The following is a 15689-nucleotide window of genomic DNA, read 5'->3' on the forward strand; positions in this document are numbered from 1 at the left end:
CTCAAAGCACACGTTTGGGTGCGACAGATTAGGGAGCATCAGTGCAGGTGCTCAAACTCCCCTGCAGTGCTCTTTGTTCCTGCAGTCATCTGGGGTGATTTTAACATTCAGCTCTACGGAGATCAGAACAGTGAGCATTCCTGTATTTCTGAAGCGTTCTGGGCAGGATGTTTGCTATGCAACGTGGTCATTAATAAGCCAGCGGAACAACGCAGGTATCCCTGAGCACCCGGAGTATGTGGCACTGAGGGACGTGGAGGTCACGGGCTGACGGCTGAGCTAGATGACCTTAGAGACGTTTTCCACCCTTAATGACTCGTGTGACTCCACGAGCCAAACGGGTCAGCAGCACAACACCGAGCGCCAGCGCCGGCACCACCGCAGCGGCGCGGCGCCTCACTGCGCGTGCGCCCGTGGGCGGGACGGCCGCGTGCCTTCCTCGTGGGCCGGCGGGCGGGGCGGGGCGCGGCGCGGCGCGGCGCGGGCGGGGCCGGAAGCGGGGCCGGGGGAGGTTTTCGCGGCGGTGCGTTCGGAGGGGTTCCGCGATGGAGGTCTCTGGCCCGGCCTCGAGCGCGGTCGGGCGGCCGTTGACAGAAGACGAGATGGCTGACGTGAAGAAGGAGGCAAGTGCCGGGCCGGACTGTAGGCGGGAGCCGGCGCGGTGGGAAGCGGAAGCGCCGTTAGAGCGGCCGGGGGCGCGGAGCGGAGCGGAGTTCCCCGGCGCGTGCCCGGACAGCGGGCGGGGCGGGGGCGAGGACAGCGCGGGGCTGTGGGTGATTGGTTACATCAGAGAGGAAATCACTTTGCCTCTTGTTTGTCGACCGTCCGGAGTGGTCGTAATGCACAGCGTCCTGTGTACCGATTTCTGTAATGCAGTTCTGCAGTGTGTGTTTATTAACACTGTGTGGCCTCTTGGGTCGTTTTTTTCTTCTCTCCTGTGCCGTTTCCTCATTCAGAAAAGGATGGAGTTTAGCTCAGTTTCTTAACAGCTTTATGCGTGCAGCGTTTCCTTTAAATGCTTTGTCACAGTTTGTGAGGCATGTATTTCGAGTTATTACTTGCTTCTGTGGAACCTCAGAGTGCAAGTGCAATAGGTAACAACTGGTTGCTACAGCAAAAGCAAAACTAATGGAGGCAGGACCTACTTATGTATCATGTCACATACACAATCTGATTTAAATTTATCTGTGTCACTGACTGAGGTTGCAGTTTCTTCTCTCAGGAGTCCATCGGTGTCACTTCAGCCTCTAATCTTACAGTTCCGTATAGCAGTTGGAGGACTTGATGGAAGGCTGATATGTAGTAAGAGAGAACTCGAATTTTATCATCAAAATGCAGTATAGTAAATCTGACTGTAGAGGCTCTCCCCTCGAGGAGGTTCATTGCTGCTTCAGTGTATGCTCACTTGGTTGCTCCAGAGTCATTCATGTACCTCTGATCAGGCACATTCACTGTGGTGAGCTATGGACCAGGTCAGGCACTGGTCTGTCTTCATGAAAGCAGCACAGCGCTGCTCAGAGCTTGCAGTGCAGGCGTGTGTGAGCATAACAAAAGAAACAGCTGCTTGTCCAGCTCTCAACTAGATCAAGTGGTGACCATGGCAGCTAGGGTATCAGAGCAGACCCAGCTTAACTGCTGTGAGAGCACAACTGTAATAAAATTTAAACAGATATTTCAATTTTTGCCCCTCTTATCCAGGCTCCTGATATTTTCCCCCTCCCTACCGTTTTGTCACATCAGAGAATACTTAAAGCAACTGCCTAGATGGTCATAGGAGTCTTACACCTTTTTCTGCACAATGAGCTGTGAGATAGAGAAGCTGCACCACCAGAAATCCCATGTGTGTTGCGTGACAGTGCACCTCAGAAAGCTCTTTTACAGGGCTCATCTGGCCCGGATAAACTTGTCTGAAGGAGAAATTACAAAGGGCAGAATCTAATGTTGGAGATCTGGGAAGAAGGCAGTGAGACGTGTAAGAACATTGATATAGAAACGGATATTTAAAGCTCCTGTTCTGCTATGTTTATTCTTTCTGTTCCTTACAAACTGCTAACCTGTGTGGGCAGTCAGGGGAATTCAGAACTGATGCACTTCATGTAGTGTAAGGCACTGTGCAGGAAGGTGTTAGTCAAAACACAGTACTTTTCTTTTGACTAACAACTTGCTTTATACTTCTGATGCTGAAAATTTTACTGACTCTTGTGTCTCAGGGTTTGTTGATTGATCTCTCATGGTGGTAGGAAGAGGTACGAGAAGTAGAAGAAATCAGTGTTGCTGGCAGTATTTGTAGCACAGCTTGCTGCAGTTGGATGCTTGAGGCGTGTTGCAGAGCAGGTGGATACAAGCAGCACTGCTGCCCTTCTCTGTTCCTACAAAGTCAGTTAGGCCAGCACCCTGTGATAGCACAGGAAGCTGAATCGAGTCATCATCCATTTGTGGAACTGGGTTCTCTCACTATCAGGCCCAGAATAAGAGAGGGACAGATACAGCTGCTGTGTGCCCCCAGCCCGAAAGAGCCATCCAGCTCCAGCTGCACTGTTGTGCTCTGGTTTCACATTGAATTCAGTCTGGCTGTGGCAGTTTGCTCCAAAAATTTTCCTTGCTCATCAGTGCACTAGTAAAGCAAAAAGTTGTTTCCACATTGCCTTCATAGAATGTAATCTCAATGAGTTGGAGGATATTTGGAAGTTTACTTCAGAAAAAAGCTTTGATTGTTTCTTTCATCACTTGTATATTAAAGCTTTTTTTCCCCACTTCTAGCCCTCAAATTGCTTTTTCTTTGAATTAAATGAGGCAAATTTGATGGAAGGAGAGAAGGGGGATTTTTTTTCACATTGGTAACTTTCAGCTAGCAGATATCTGCCTTGTGCATTTCTTCACAGTGAAAATTGTTGGCATGGGAAACTGCCAGTTCTGTAGTACTGTATAAAATGAAAGCTTGTTTTTCAAGTAAAAAGGTATCATCTGTGACTCATCTTCATAGAGTAGTAGATTGGCTCTTGAAATCAGAGTTGTGAACAAGTTGTTAGTTCTGTTTTGAAATTAATGTACTGATTAAAATAAGAGTTGGAGATGCTTGCAGTTGTGTGAACCCTATGAACAAGGTAAATGAAAGTCGCTTTATGTTCTGCTACGTGTGTGAGTAAATTCTTCCTTATAAGAGAAGGCACGCGATCTTCCAAAGAGGAATTCAAAGTAGTGATGTTGTTCCTGTAAATTACCTTTGAAATAAATTGGTATTTGTGTTGTAATTGAATATGATAACGAAAGTTAGTTTGTTTTTGGAGAACCATGGTGTGTGAGTGGTGGTGGGACTCCATACGAGGTGCTACAGTGCCCTCTGTGGCACTGCAGTTCTGTGCTCAGAATAGGGCTCTGCTTCACCTTTCCCAGAGGCAACTGGCTGCCTGCAGGGCTTCTTAGGCAATGGGTGCAATCCCCTCCCAGGGGTAGACTTGCATCTTTTTTTTTCCCCCTTCTCTTCTCTTTGCTGGTCGTGGAAAAGAGTTAAGCAACTAGTTGACACTTGTTAGCCGGAGTTATGCTGTAGGAGGAAGCGCCATTTTGCTTTGGCCAGTCATTAGAGTTGTGCTAATTTCCATGGATTGGTGCTGCGTGTCAGGGCTGTACAGGTTGCTCCAGGTGTTTGGTATAAAGCCTTAAACCAGTAGAAAACAGATGGATAGACAAAGAGCAACCAGTAAGTCTGTTCAAAGTAGGTACATCTGTGGAAGGAAGAGCATGTATTGTGGATGCCAGTAATCTGACAGTGAACCTGTGTGCCCAAATAACTGTGTCTGTCTAAAGCAACTTTTAAACAGTGAGTGTATTTATACTATTGCTCTGAGACTGCATTTATTCAGTGTACAGAGAACACTGATAATGACAGTGTGTCTCCTGAACACAAATGGCGTAGAGATGTGACAATGTAGACAAAATGAGTGTTGCTATTGTGTTTTATTGTTGTTGGTTTTTTTTTCATTTTATTTAATGACAGTTCTGAAACGTGATAAACACAGACTTAATGAAATATTTTCAGTGTTTGCCTCCACTGGTTAATATGCATTACAACTACTTAGATCACTCAGGAAAATGATGAATGCTACAGAAAAGGGTTTTTTTTTCCTTTTTAAGTAGACGCATGGAGAAAATTCTCTGCATACGATATGCTTATAACATAGTGGCATCTTTGAACTACTTTATTAACCTGTAAGTCATAAAGATTTTCAGTGTAGCTTCTAAATAAATTAAAAGACTGAAAGATTGACTAATGTTAGTTTGTTTTGTTTTTCAGGCTTTAGAAAGGATGCGTCCTTACTTGTGTGACAAAATTATAGCTGAGAGACACTTTGATTACCTACGTTCAAAGAAAATACTCACTAGAGAGGACACGGAGGAGATCTCTTCTCGATCTTCTAATAGGAAAAAAACTGGGAAGTTATTGGACTACTTAGCAGAAAATCCAAAGGGACTGGATGCTTTGGTTGAATCCATCAGGCGAGAAAGAACACAAAACTTTCTGTTACAAAAGATAACTGACATAGTGTTGAAAGTCAAAAATGAAAAACTTGAAGCTCTCAAAGGTGAGAAGTTTATAATAATGTACTGTAAGATAGAAGTTTTATTTTGAGGAGCTGTGAAACAAAAATTCCACAATTATTATACAACTTTTTTTTTGCTTCCTCTAGTTTTTGGGACAACATACTTGGAAAATTTTATAATTTTCAGTTTAAAATGCTGGGCATATATTGCTAGCTTTACTTCTTTATTTTCTGAACATGTAATAAACAACAAATCAGAGAAAACAAACACAGAAAACAACTGTGCTATGTGTTGTTCTAATGAATAAGTTTGTTTCACTCTTCAGTTTTACTTTCCATGAGCTTCTAATTCAAAACTCAGAATAGGTGGTTATCTTCCATCTTACGTTTCTGTTGAAGCTATTTGCTGCAGTGGCAGGATGCTTTGGTTTTGTTAAACTTTGCATCTCAGCAGAAGATAAGTCTGTAAACACAATACGAGGGGGAATTCTCATTCTTGCCTTCAATGTCAGAACTTAAAATTAGACTGTTAATCTCCTTCTTCATACTGTCAGAAGTTTTGTTGACATAGAAAACTTAAGTAGCTATATGTGCTCACATTTGAAGGCAGAAAAAGAAAGTATAAGGTTTCTAAACCAAAACCCTTACTTCCTCTTCCACACCCATAAATAAATAAGAAGGAAGAAAGTATATTTTTAACTCCAGAGATGAAAGATCTGAATTTTTTGTCTGGCTTCAAGTATAGCAGCTGTCAAATGCAATCTACTTTGAAGTAGAACCGTGCAGCTGAAGCTTTTAAAAAGTTAGTTTGAAGATTATAGTGAGAATATTCTATCCAAAGATAGGTCAGAGGGCTGAAGTGACTTCCTAGAGGAAGCTTCAATTACAGTGCACCATTACCAACTAGTAGCTGATACAGAGAAAACCTTCATGTGGTTGACTAGATGATCTGCTTGTATTTTCTAATTTGGTGTGAGTACTGGAATGTCACAGATAAGATGAAGAGGACAGTCAGTTAAAAGTGGACACAGCTGATCTTTAATGACAGCTTTACCACTACTAACTCAGAGCACAGTTTAAAGGATGCATCCTGATGTAACTGATTTTATTCTCTGCTCTTTGTTTCAGGTCTAAGTTGCAGCACCTGTATGACCTCACTGTATGGAGGAACAAATAATCTTTCTAGATCATATTCTGATGAATCCAATTTTTTTGATAAAACAAAAGACAAAGAATCTACTCAGATGCATAATCCAGAAGAAGATTATAGCACTGCTGCATTTATGTCTGCTGTCTCTCTTCATTCAATGAATCTCCCTGTTGCAGAGATGGGAAATGTTGAGAGTGCAATTTTTTCAGTCTCTCTTCCAGGCCCTGGAGACCCTGGTGCACCCCCTCTCCCTCCAGAGCTCCAGTCAGAACAGCAAGAACCATGTACTAGTTCCAGTGACAATTGCTTTTTGCCTTTAAGATCACGTTCTCTTCATACACAGTGAATTTAGTGACATTTGTCTGTTCATCCAAAGGCCACTGAAACTGAGTTTCAGTCTTTTAAGGGTAAAAAATATTTTCAAACTGTTAATTTGGGTTATCAGAGGAAACAATCAATGCTATTTGAGGTTTTAAAGTCTTTTTTTTTTTTTTGTAATTGAGTGACTCTAGCTGCTTGATTTTGTTTTTCTTAAGGAGTTTGGGTTTTTTTGTTTGTTTTTATTTTTTTAAATTATGGTACTATACCAGCAAAAGTTGTTTCTTCATTGTTCTGCTTTTTGTTTGTTTGTTTGTTTTTAAACCAATATATTTAAGATACCATGTTTAGTTGCAGGTACTTAAGCTGCAGTTACAGAATAGTAATAACAAATGTAATTTTCTTTATGTTTTTGTGGTGAGTGAAAAAGCAAGAGTGATGAACAAAAGCACAGAGTATTGAAAAGTAACGTCCTGGACTAAAATGCTCACATGCAGAAAAGCTTAAATTCATGCACTAAATTATTGTGTCCTCCATATATGAGTATAATTTGCAAAAAAGTATTTTCATTTGGGGGAGAAAAAAAAAAAAAAGGATCTTACTAAATCTGTAGCTGTGCTGTGCTTATTCACAAGAAGGCTCTTAATTTTCTGGGCTTTTTTTGTCTGACCTGAACTGAAAGGCACTCAGTATCAAAGTGATTTTGAGCTAGCAAGTACACATCCACAAGACCTGGCATGTTATTATTGTTATATAATTTAGAAAATTGTGATTTGAGATGCACTTTAAATACAAATTCTCATTAATTTTTAAAAAAGAAAGTTCTTTAAAAACTCGTGTGGGCTGTCAGAAAATGTTATTGTATAATGCTGTTAAGGACTAACGTTTGTGTGTTTTGTCCTGGTGGGTGAGTAGAGGAGTCTTGTGGCAAGAAAGTGTCCTTAACTGAAAGATTCTTGGAAGTGTTGTACTTCAGATACCTGCTCTTCAACACAGACGCGTTTACAGTTGTTTAGAATTGAAGGCATTTAAACTATTTGATCATGGGAAGGTTCTCGTATTTCTTCACACAATATAATGCAATATTCCTCTCATACTCTGCCTTAACCACTTTAAAATTACTCGACAGACTTTTTCTTGGAAATGCGTTCTTGCAACATTCTGTAATGCTGCACTTCAATGTGATGCTTTCAGTACATTGAAAGACAGGTTTTGTATTTCTTGCTTTAAATTCTTTTTGTTTTCATACAGCTGTGTAATTCCATTTAAGACAAAAGCCAGGTAATAACCCTGAGTGTGTTTTCCTTTTGCAGGACCTCAGTATAGTCTCTAAACTTTCGTTTCATGTTTGCTCTGGTTTCAGGAATAGGTGAAAATGACCTGCAGTGTTCAATTGTAGTCCATATTCAGTACGTGAGTAGCTTACATTTGCTTATAATGTGAGCTTCGGTTTGTGTATTTATAAAAAAGCCTTGTCTTGTAAATGTCTGAGGACCTTCAAGATGGTGAAAATGATTCTAAGTGAAACTCATTGGTACAGATGGCACTCTGGGATCTAAATTTAAGTAAAATTGTGCTCTCTAACATGAATTGGAGGATAAGTGCAGATTTTTCTTCCCTTAACTTGTGCTGCAGTTGCCCATACTCAGAATGCATAGAAGTTTGTGTCTAGATATCCCTTTGGTTGCTGTATACCACTTGAAGAGTTGCATGTGTGTTCTCAAACTTTTTTTTTTTTTCCTCCTTCTTTTCACTTCCTTGGAAGCTTAGACTTGGGTCCTTTCATGGGTTCTTGTAAATGGGGAGAGAGCAAGCTTGTCCTTTACTGAAAAAGGCCTTTAGCTCACAGTGGAAACTGTCTTGTTGTACATCAGTACACGCAGTGTGAGCTGCCTGCCACGCTGCAAATGAGCAGCAGGCCTGCCCGTGTGGGGAGTGCTCCTGCAATGGAGCTTCTTAACCTGAGACTTTGAATGAATGTATTATCTTATTAATGGGTTTATGATGGGCATTTTTAAGAAAAATGAAATATTTTTAGCAGAACTTTTTGAATAAATTCTTTTGTATATTTGCTTGTTTTCCTGTTTGCCTTTATTAAAATGTGTAGGCTCTAAGGGACTCTAGGAGTAGCTTGTGCCAGTACCTGGATGGGTGATTTTGGTTTTGTATGCCTGAGAGGCTTTTGTTCTTTTTAGAGAACTTGTCTCTGGTGGAAAGAGTGACAATATGAAACACCTGTGTTGGTAGGACTGCCTTGAAGAGCCACAGGGAGAGAGAACACGCATGTGAAATGAAGACCTTGTCTGCTGCTGTATGCTGTGTGTGGCTCATAGCTGGTAGTGCTAACCGGAGAATATGAGTAGCAGCAAGAGTACTGGGAGTTCCTCATGCTTTCCAACGCCGGGTGCGGGGCCTGATTGCCTGCGTGCTGCCCAACAGCTGCCACAAGCTGATGTTGGTGGAGGTGCCCCGGAGCGGTGCTGGGAGCTTTACCTGCCCGGAGGCGGAGGGCAATGCCATTTCTCTCTATTCTCTAGTTGAAGCTCACAGGTGTGAAAAAGAGAAATGGAGGTTGTCTCAGTTTCGTGTCTAATTCTCTTTTTATCTATGGTCTTTTCAAAAAAAAAAAAAAGAAAAGAAAAGAAAAGAAAGAAAGAAAGAAAAAAAGCCCTAACTTAGCGGGGTTGAACACTCGCTACTCAAGTGCGAGTGCAGAAAGGTCAATTATTTCCATCCCCTTCTCCCGGGCGCCGCTTGCCGCCCGCAAAGCAGGCCGGGGCCGGCGGGCGGAACCCTCGGCGCGGGGCCGGTTTCCGTGCGGGCGGCGAGTCGCGCAGCCCCGCCATGGCGGCGGAGGGAGAGGATCCGCTGGGCTACTTCGCGGCCTACGGCAGCTCCAGCTCCGACTCGGAGGCCGACGAAGCCTCGGCCGAGGAGCGGCAGGCGGGAGCCGGCGCGGCGGCGGGGAGCAGCCCGGGGAGCCGGCCGAAGCTGCCGCCGCCGGACGAGCTCTTCCGGAAGGTGTCCCAGCCGCCCGCCTTCCTCTACAATCCGCTCAACAAGCAGATCGACTGGGAGAGCCGCGTCCTGCGGGCGCCCGAGGAGGTACGGCCCGGGGGGAGGGGGCTGCCCCGCCCCGCCTTGCCCTGCCCCGGGTTGTCCGCCGGCTTCTGAGGTCCGGCGCGTGGGGCTGACCGCTTCTCTGCTCTCTCCCGCAGCCGCCCAAGGAGTTTAAGGCGTGGAAGACGAACGCCGTGCCGCCGCCGGAGGTGTACAGCCCGCCCGAGAAGAAGGCTCCGCCGGTCCCCGCCGTCGACATGGCCATCAAGTGGTCCAACATCTACGAGGACAACGGTGACGACGCGCCGCGGCCCGCCGGCAGGGCCAGGTTCCTGCCCGAGGAGGAGGAGGAGCACGCGGTGTCAGGTAGGGCAGGCGAGGGGAGCTGATGCTGCTGGGACTCCCGGCCGGGTTGGTGCCCAGCTGCAGGGTATCCTGTAGCGTACGGCCATCATTGGAATCGCAGAACTATTAAGTGTGGAAAGACCACTGAGATACATCGCTGTAGTTCAACCGTCGGTCTGTCCCCACTATGCCCACTAACCATGTCCCTCCGTGCCACACCTCCACATTTTTCAAACACCTCCAGAGATGGTGTCTCCACTGCCTCCCTGGGCAGCCTGTTCCAATACATCAACACTCTTCCTGAGGATAAATTTTTCCTAATTTATTTCCTCCCCTGTTGACTTTAACATTACATTCTACTTCTAAAACTTATTTTCTAGCTTTTTATCTTATCTATTCAAACAGTACTTTTTTTGGAGCAAGTACTATGCAGCGTCTACCATAACAAAGCATTTCCTCAGTTGAGTTATGTTAAAACAACAAAACATTCCAGTTCTGATCACATATCATCCACATTCTGAAAATGAGGATGCTGTTTGTTAGTATTCCTATGCCTTTTCTCTCGGCATCTCAGATGTGGCTGAGTCATTTGTTCAGGGATGAAGCTGGTGTTCAACACAAAAATATGGCATTACTGACTTTGAGTAATTCTGTCTTTTGTTTAAAGATGATGAAAAAGATGATGAACCAGCTTATGCTAAGAAACGGAAACTAGACTCCGGGGAGAAGACAAAGAGGAAGAAGGTATAAGCAGAATACGCTTGGTTTTAGTGTAATGAGAATTTAAATGAACTTGGATTTCTCTGCTGGAATGTGGAACAAATACATGTTTACCGAATTTCTCTCTCCTGTTGGGTAGGGAATTTTATTTCAGCAGTATGCTTGCCTTTTGGAAAGCACAAAACTTAATGGACAGCGTTGTGGTAGAAACTCGTCTGCTAAACAAAATTTAAACCTGTTTATTTAAAGAGGTGTCTTAAAACTTTGTGATGGAGACTTCTGCTCATGGGTACAGGATTCACTGGTATTTTGTTTATCAAGAAACCTGGTAGCGTGAGCTTTTCTTGACTGATTTTTTCCATTGTGTCAAAACCTTTTATAAAGGAGCATATACTAAAGATTCTTTAAGTATTGTACTGTGATTTGTTTGAATAATGCTGTTTTGAAATTTATGTAAAGACTGCAGTTAGTCACTGGAATAAAACTACATTTTAAAACATCTGTGATATAAATGTTGCACTGCATGCCTGTTGAGTGGGAGCAATTAATTCTGTACTATATGCATTTTGGTGCTGTATTTCTGAAGACTCAACAATCCTCAGGGTAATAAATACTGACCTAAAAGTGGAGTTAATATTAGATAAATCGTTGTGATATTGTATGTTCTACATCATGAAACATGAAGCTATATGATAGAAGAATTAAAGCATTTAATGTATTCTTCCAAAAACTGAAAATAGCAACTAGATATGTACATGGGAAATATTAAGATAAAGCTGTGACAGAGCCTTTACTGTCAAATTATGTTTACTTCAGTGCTAAAGCTAGTTAAGCTTTTCATAGTATTCGAGCCAGTGCATACTGCATTTGTGCTAAGCTGCTGCATGGAATTTGGGGGTCTGTATATGAAAAAGTAATAATGGGCTTTGAGGGGAAAGGGAGGGCTGCTCTAGGTTTATTGTCAGCCTAAGCATCTCTGCCTTAGAAATCTGCACCAAGATCTGCCTACTGATACAGGTTTATGTAGTTAAGCAATCAGTGTGCATGTCAGTGTTTCACATTTTCCTTCTGTCTTGAGCTAGCTTGAATTTGGTAGATTTTATACCCATATATATATTTAATATTCATATTTTTTTTTAAGTGAACTTTAAAAAATATTCTTTTAACTTCAGTATAGAAAAGTGTATTTGTGGTTAGTGAGTATATGCAGCTTCAATCATCTACTTCAGGTTGCAATTGTCATGAGCTACTGTTTGGGATCAAATGGTTTGAGCTCTTTTTACAGAGAAAGGAATTATAGTTTTCCTGATGTGTTGAATTCAGTGTCTCTGAATGAAAATGCTCCCTCTAGTCAGTTTTCTGTATCTTCTGATATCTCTGATACTGCTGACAATGCAGTAGATGGCTGAAATTTGAGGGATTTGATATGAGATGTGGGATTCCGTGGGCTGCCTAATTCAAGACTCACAGCAGTAAGCCTCTCTGCTGCTGAAGTGCTGCTCAAAGTGTGTTACAGCTGAAGGTTAATGTCACTAGCTCTGGAAATAGGTTGCATTCCCACAATAATCATGGCCAGGGTGGATTTTGTCCTCACATTGTGTGCCTGCCTTTCTGCGTGGCAGCTCAGGAAGTTAGCATGCTAATCACTCCTTTTGTTTTCAGATAATACAATATATTTGGTGCCCAGTAGTCTTGAAGCTAACGCTGTCAGATACTCAGTTTCCAAGGAAAGAAGCAGCATGTCTAATCAGAGAGAAGAATGATTAGTTGTATAATTTACGCGCTTAAGGAAACGTCATTGTAAACATGGCAGCATCTCTATTCAGGATACATGGCAAAGGTGACTATTTGTCTTCTTAGGATATCTGAAACAAGGCTGTGAGAAAGCCTGTCTGAAGCGGAGGTACACAGATGAACCGATTCTGTTGCTGGATAAGTTTTATTGGCAGAGGTGCTTAAGTCTAGGGAAGTTCTAGCATTGCTGCTCATGAAGCAAAGAAGCCCAAAGCAGGGAGGGGACTGATTGTTCTGCGCTCAGAGACAACCTGTTTTTTCTGAGTAACTGAGATTGTCTAAAGGAAATTTTGTATCCTCAGTGAGTTGTAAAGGGAACTACAGACCTCCCAGGCGTGGCTAAGGTCCTAAATGCAAATTATGGCTCTGAAATTTAGAAGAATGAGAGGCATTTGGAAGTTAAGTCTGTGGAGCTACAGCCCAGAAAGCTTGCATTGAGAGTTCTGTTTCTAGTGACTAACTTTGATAGTGTGGTACTTACTGAGCAGTACTCAGCTCTGGAGGGAGAAAAGCACGGCATCTGTATCTCATATGAAGAGGCTGTTTGGGTTGGATAGAACACCACTGGTAGCCAGGAGAGGAAGAAAAGGAGAGAAAGCTCACTGATTTTTGTGAGGATTACTAAAGTTTTACTCAGATATCCTACAATGCTTCTAAGAAAAAATGGTGGTAAACTAAATTATAATACTCATCTGGGGTTGGACTTCCAGATCAGAATTACAAATGAAGTATCAATGATGCAAAGAACTATGAGGCTGCAAAGTTACCAGCTGCTGTTCAGGTTCCTCGAAGATGTCCATATTCCAGGGAGGATGTCACAGCAAGCCTTGCGATTATAGGAGTGCATCCAACACATGCAGTGGAAAAAGAGGCTCTTCTCAGTGCTCTTTTTGGATGAGTAGGAGTGATGCTGATTCCCAAAACAGGATGAAAATGGTAATGATGCAGTGCTTAAAAAAAAAAAAGAGATGAGGTAAGTGTGAAGAAGTGAGCAATGAGAAGCTTTTCTAGTTTGTTTCAGAAACTGAAGAGAAAAGGTGAGAAGCTGAAGGGCAAAGTGAGGTTTGGGCTGCTAACAATGAAAATTTGCCGCCTCTGTGCAACAGGATCTGGGAAATGCGTGAGTGAGTGCTTACTAAACTTAAACTGATAGCGCAATTCAAAAATGTCTGCCTAGAGAACAGTTTGTCCTGGATTGTCTTTCAAGAGGAGACAGTGACAGGGAACATACACCTCCACTTGCACATGTGGAATATTGTCTTTGAAAATCAGCCTGCTATTAACTCATCTCTTGTACTGTTTTTATGATGAATCAAATGTAATGATGATCATTATGTGTAACGGGGGGAGGGGGGGGAAGGCAATAAAAATTCCTACGTGCTTGATCTGAATTCTCTAAAAAAAATCTGTCAAAAGTAGAAAACTGGTGGCTGGAAGGCAATTTGTTTGCAATGAACACATTGTGCTGCCTGTAGATGCTGGCATAATAGCAGCTACCTAATATAGATTTCAAAGAAAGGCAAGATGATCTGGGGAAGAAAAATTCAAGTCTGTATAAAACTACAGCTGTTTCAGATAATGGCCCCAATGGCAGGCAATGCTTCCTCTGAGAGGTGCTGATGGAGAGATTGCTGCAAGGCATCACCCTGCTAGTCTGCTTGTTGTCCCTGTGCGGAAGCTCCATGCATGTTAACGCTATCGAAGAACTGATTCATTTACAAATGCTTTGTGATAAGCTTCAGGCTGCCAGTGTGAAATTGAATCCTGTGAAATGCAGTGTGTTCCACAAAGACGTTTGTCTTGAACCTGTAATCAGTGAAGGAGAGGAAATGGGAGCTGTGTGAGGCTGGCTGCTCTTTCAGTGATGACAGGAAGCTCATTTGCCAGTTTGCTAATCTTGCAAAATCGTGGCAGAATTTGGATGAAAAGGTGTAATGCTTTCTTTCACCAGCAGGATACAACTTGGGTTTTCTTTTGCTTAAAAGGCTCTTGTGACCATTTGTTTTAGCTTGGGCCACTCAATATAAATAAATTTAATACAGACACGGATGTTTGGGTGTAGGTTTAATGTGGGGATGGAGCAGTGTATTGAAAGAATGTAGCAGCTTAATGTTACAGATAAACAGACTCCTTAAAATTCCAAATGGGATATGTTTAGAAAATCTCTTAGCAAAGGGAGACACCTTAGTAAGAATATAACTCCAATCCTGCCAGCAATGTTTTCTGGCTAAGGTCAGGCTTAAAAGGTGATGCAGTGAGAGGCAGAGAGCAGCTAGGCATTCTGTGGATTGGTCAAAATTTGAAGACTGAAACAAAAGCAGCATTTCTGTACAGTAAGTGGTTGGCAAAATACAGAAAATTACCAGAAGAAATGCCATGGTTTGGTTGCTCAGGAAGCTTCCAGTGAGACATGGGAATCTCAGTAAATGATTCTTGATACAAACCTTTTGGTAGCAGTGAATTCTTTGTCAAAGCTAGTTAAGTCCTATAACGAGGAACCAAGAAATAATGGGAATAACAGAGGAATGGGGATTCTAGTGAGCTAGTTCTTTTAAGTCCCTGAGGTATCACTGGTCAAAGGAAACAACTTGGTATTCATTGGAGCCTGCTGAATTTGTGTCCTTGGTAGATGTGGGCTTAGATCAGTTGGACTTGGAAAGGGAAGTTGCACCACAGATTGGAACAGTGTTTTGTCGCTGGTTCCTTTGAAGTATTTTCTTCAGGGCACTATGTAAAATTTGGAATTTTCAGGGAAGCTGGGACCTGTGGGCTGGATTGACAAAAGAATGCAATGAATTCAGTGAATGGAGATAAGCATTTTTGGTCCTTATCAAATACCTTTATCAGCTCTCTTCATTTAGAAGATGAAGTGCCCTTCATCTTTAGAATGCTTTCATCTTGATAGCTTCAAAAGATTAATCACACCTTTGCTCTGCTGTGGCTGTGAGCAACAACATGAGTGCTCTGTGCTTTGCTGCCTTCTAACAGCATGAGCTGTTCTTGGGGGCAAACACTGATTTCCCTTTCCTTTGCTTAGCTTCTCCCACCCTCTTCATCCCTGTGTATGGATTAACACAGAGTAACTCTGGGAAAGAGTAATGGGGAGAGGAAGTGAAACCACAGGACTTAGCAGAGGATGTTAATCCTCTCCTCAAAACAAACCAAACAAACAACACTGCCCAGCAGCAGGCTCAAAGCAAAAACAATCGTAAGCTTTTCTTCTGGGAAGTAGAACGTGGGCCACAGTTGTTAAAATTTTCTGTCACTGTTGTTAAAATTTTTTTGACATGCCTTGATGAGTTGATAGAATTGTATCTTGTGTGACTAAGAGCTTTATATATGCCTGAAATGTTCCAAAGACTGGTAATTTAACGTAGTAATAACATCAGCGTGCCTGATAGCAAAAGCTTGTTTGCAGGCATAGTGTGTAATAGCTAGGAATGCTGATTTTTGTACAAGCTCTGAGGTTTGCTTGCCATTAATGATTTGTAAGTGGTGTGTTCTCACAGGAACCTTAGTGCATCATCACATGGCTGTAAATATGCTGTATCTCTGTGGCAGTTTAAATAAGCCATGTTGCCATGATCTCTGACGTAGTAATAAAATACTGCTCACATCTTACATATTTTTTTCTATGTATCTATGTTGGTACCTATCCAGTAGAGGGAGCTTCTGCTAGCTACTGGCATCCTGGCTGCTTTAACGAGCAGTACTACTTTATTCTATAGACCACAAAGAACCAACCTGCTAGTTTCAGGTTT

General features: G+C 42.5%; 2 protein-coding genes across 2 annotated transcripts; both read left to right on the forward strand.

The window, feature by feature from the left end:
• The first annotated feature begins 477 nt into the window (after positions 1 to 477).
• Positions 478 to 8080, forward strand: BCL10 (BCL10 immune signaling adaptor). Its single transcript, XM_031614749.2, has 3 exons — positions 478 to 623; positions 4295 to 4583; positions 5670 to 8080. The coding sequence occupies exons 1-3, from the start codon at positions 546 to 548 to the stop codon at positions 6035 to 6037; spliced, it is 735 nt and encodes a 244-aa protein (XP_031470609.1). The 5' UTR covers positions 478 to 545; the 3' UTR covers positions 6038 to 8080.
• A 724-nt stretch (positions 8081 to 8804) lies between these two features.
• On the forward strand, positions 8805 to 10631 carry C9H1orf52 (chromosome 9 C1orf52 homolog). The gene is made up of 3 exons (XM_031614750.2): positions 8805 to 9114; positions 9228 to 9435; positions 10082 to 10631. The coding sequence occupies exons 1-3, from the start codon at positions 8854 to 8856 to the stop codon at positions 10162 to 10164; spliced, it is 552 nt and encodes a 183-aa protein (XP_031470610.2). The 5' UTR covers positions 8805 to 8853; the 3' UTR covers positions 10165 to 10631.
• The last annotated feature ends 5058 nt before the right edge of the window (positions 10632 to 15689 follow it).

The sequence above is a fragment of the Phasianus colchicus genome, chromosome 9 (genome assembly GCF_987193195.1).
Source record: "Phasianus colchicus chromosome 9, bPhaCol1.hap1.1, whole genome shotgun sequence".
NCBI classification, from domain to species: Eukaryota; Metazoa; Chordata; class Aves; order Galliformes; family Phasianidae; genus Phasianus; species Phasianus colchicus.

Excerpts from the sequence above, each read along its gene's own strand:
- BCL10 (XM_031614749.2), top strand. The coding sequence starts at position 546 with ATGGAGGTCTCTGGCCCGGCCTCGAGCGCGGTCGGGCGGCCGTTGACA. Across the intron at positions 624-4,294 it reads TGGCTGACGTGAAGAAGGAG|GCTTTAGAAAGGATGCGTCC; the intron begins GCAAGTGCCGGG and ends TTTGTTTTTCAG. Across the intron at positions 4,584-5,669 it reads AAAACTTGAAGCTCTCAAAG|GTCTAAGTTGCAGCACCTGT; the intron begins GTGAGAAGTTTA and ends TCTTTGTTTCAG.
- C9H1orf52 (XM_031614750.2), top strand. The coding sequence starts at position 8,854 with ATGGCGGCGGAGGGAGAGGATCCGCTGGGCTACTTCGCGGCCTACGGC. Across the intron at positions 9,115-9,227 it reads TCCTGCGGGCGCCCGAGGAG|CCGCCCAAGGAGTTTAAGGC; the intron begins GTACGGCCCGGG and ends TCTCTCCCGCAG. Across the intron at positions 9,436-10,081 it reads GGAGGAGCACGCGGTGTCAG|ATGATGAAAAAGATGATGAA; the intron begins GTAGGGCAGGCG and ends TTTTGTTTAAAG.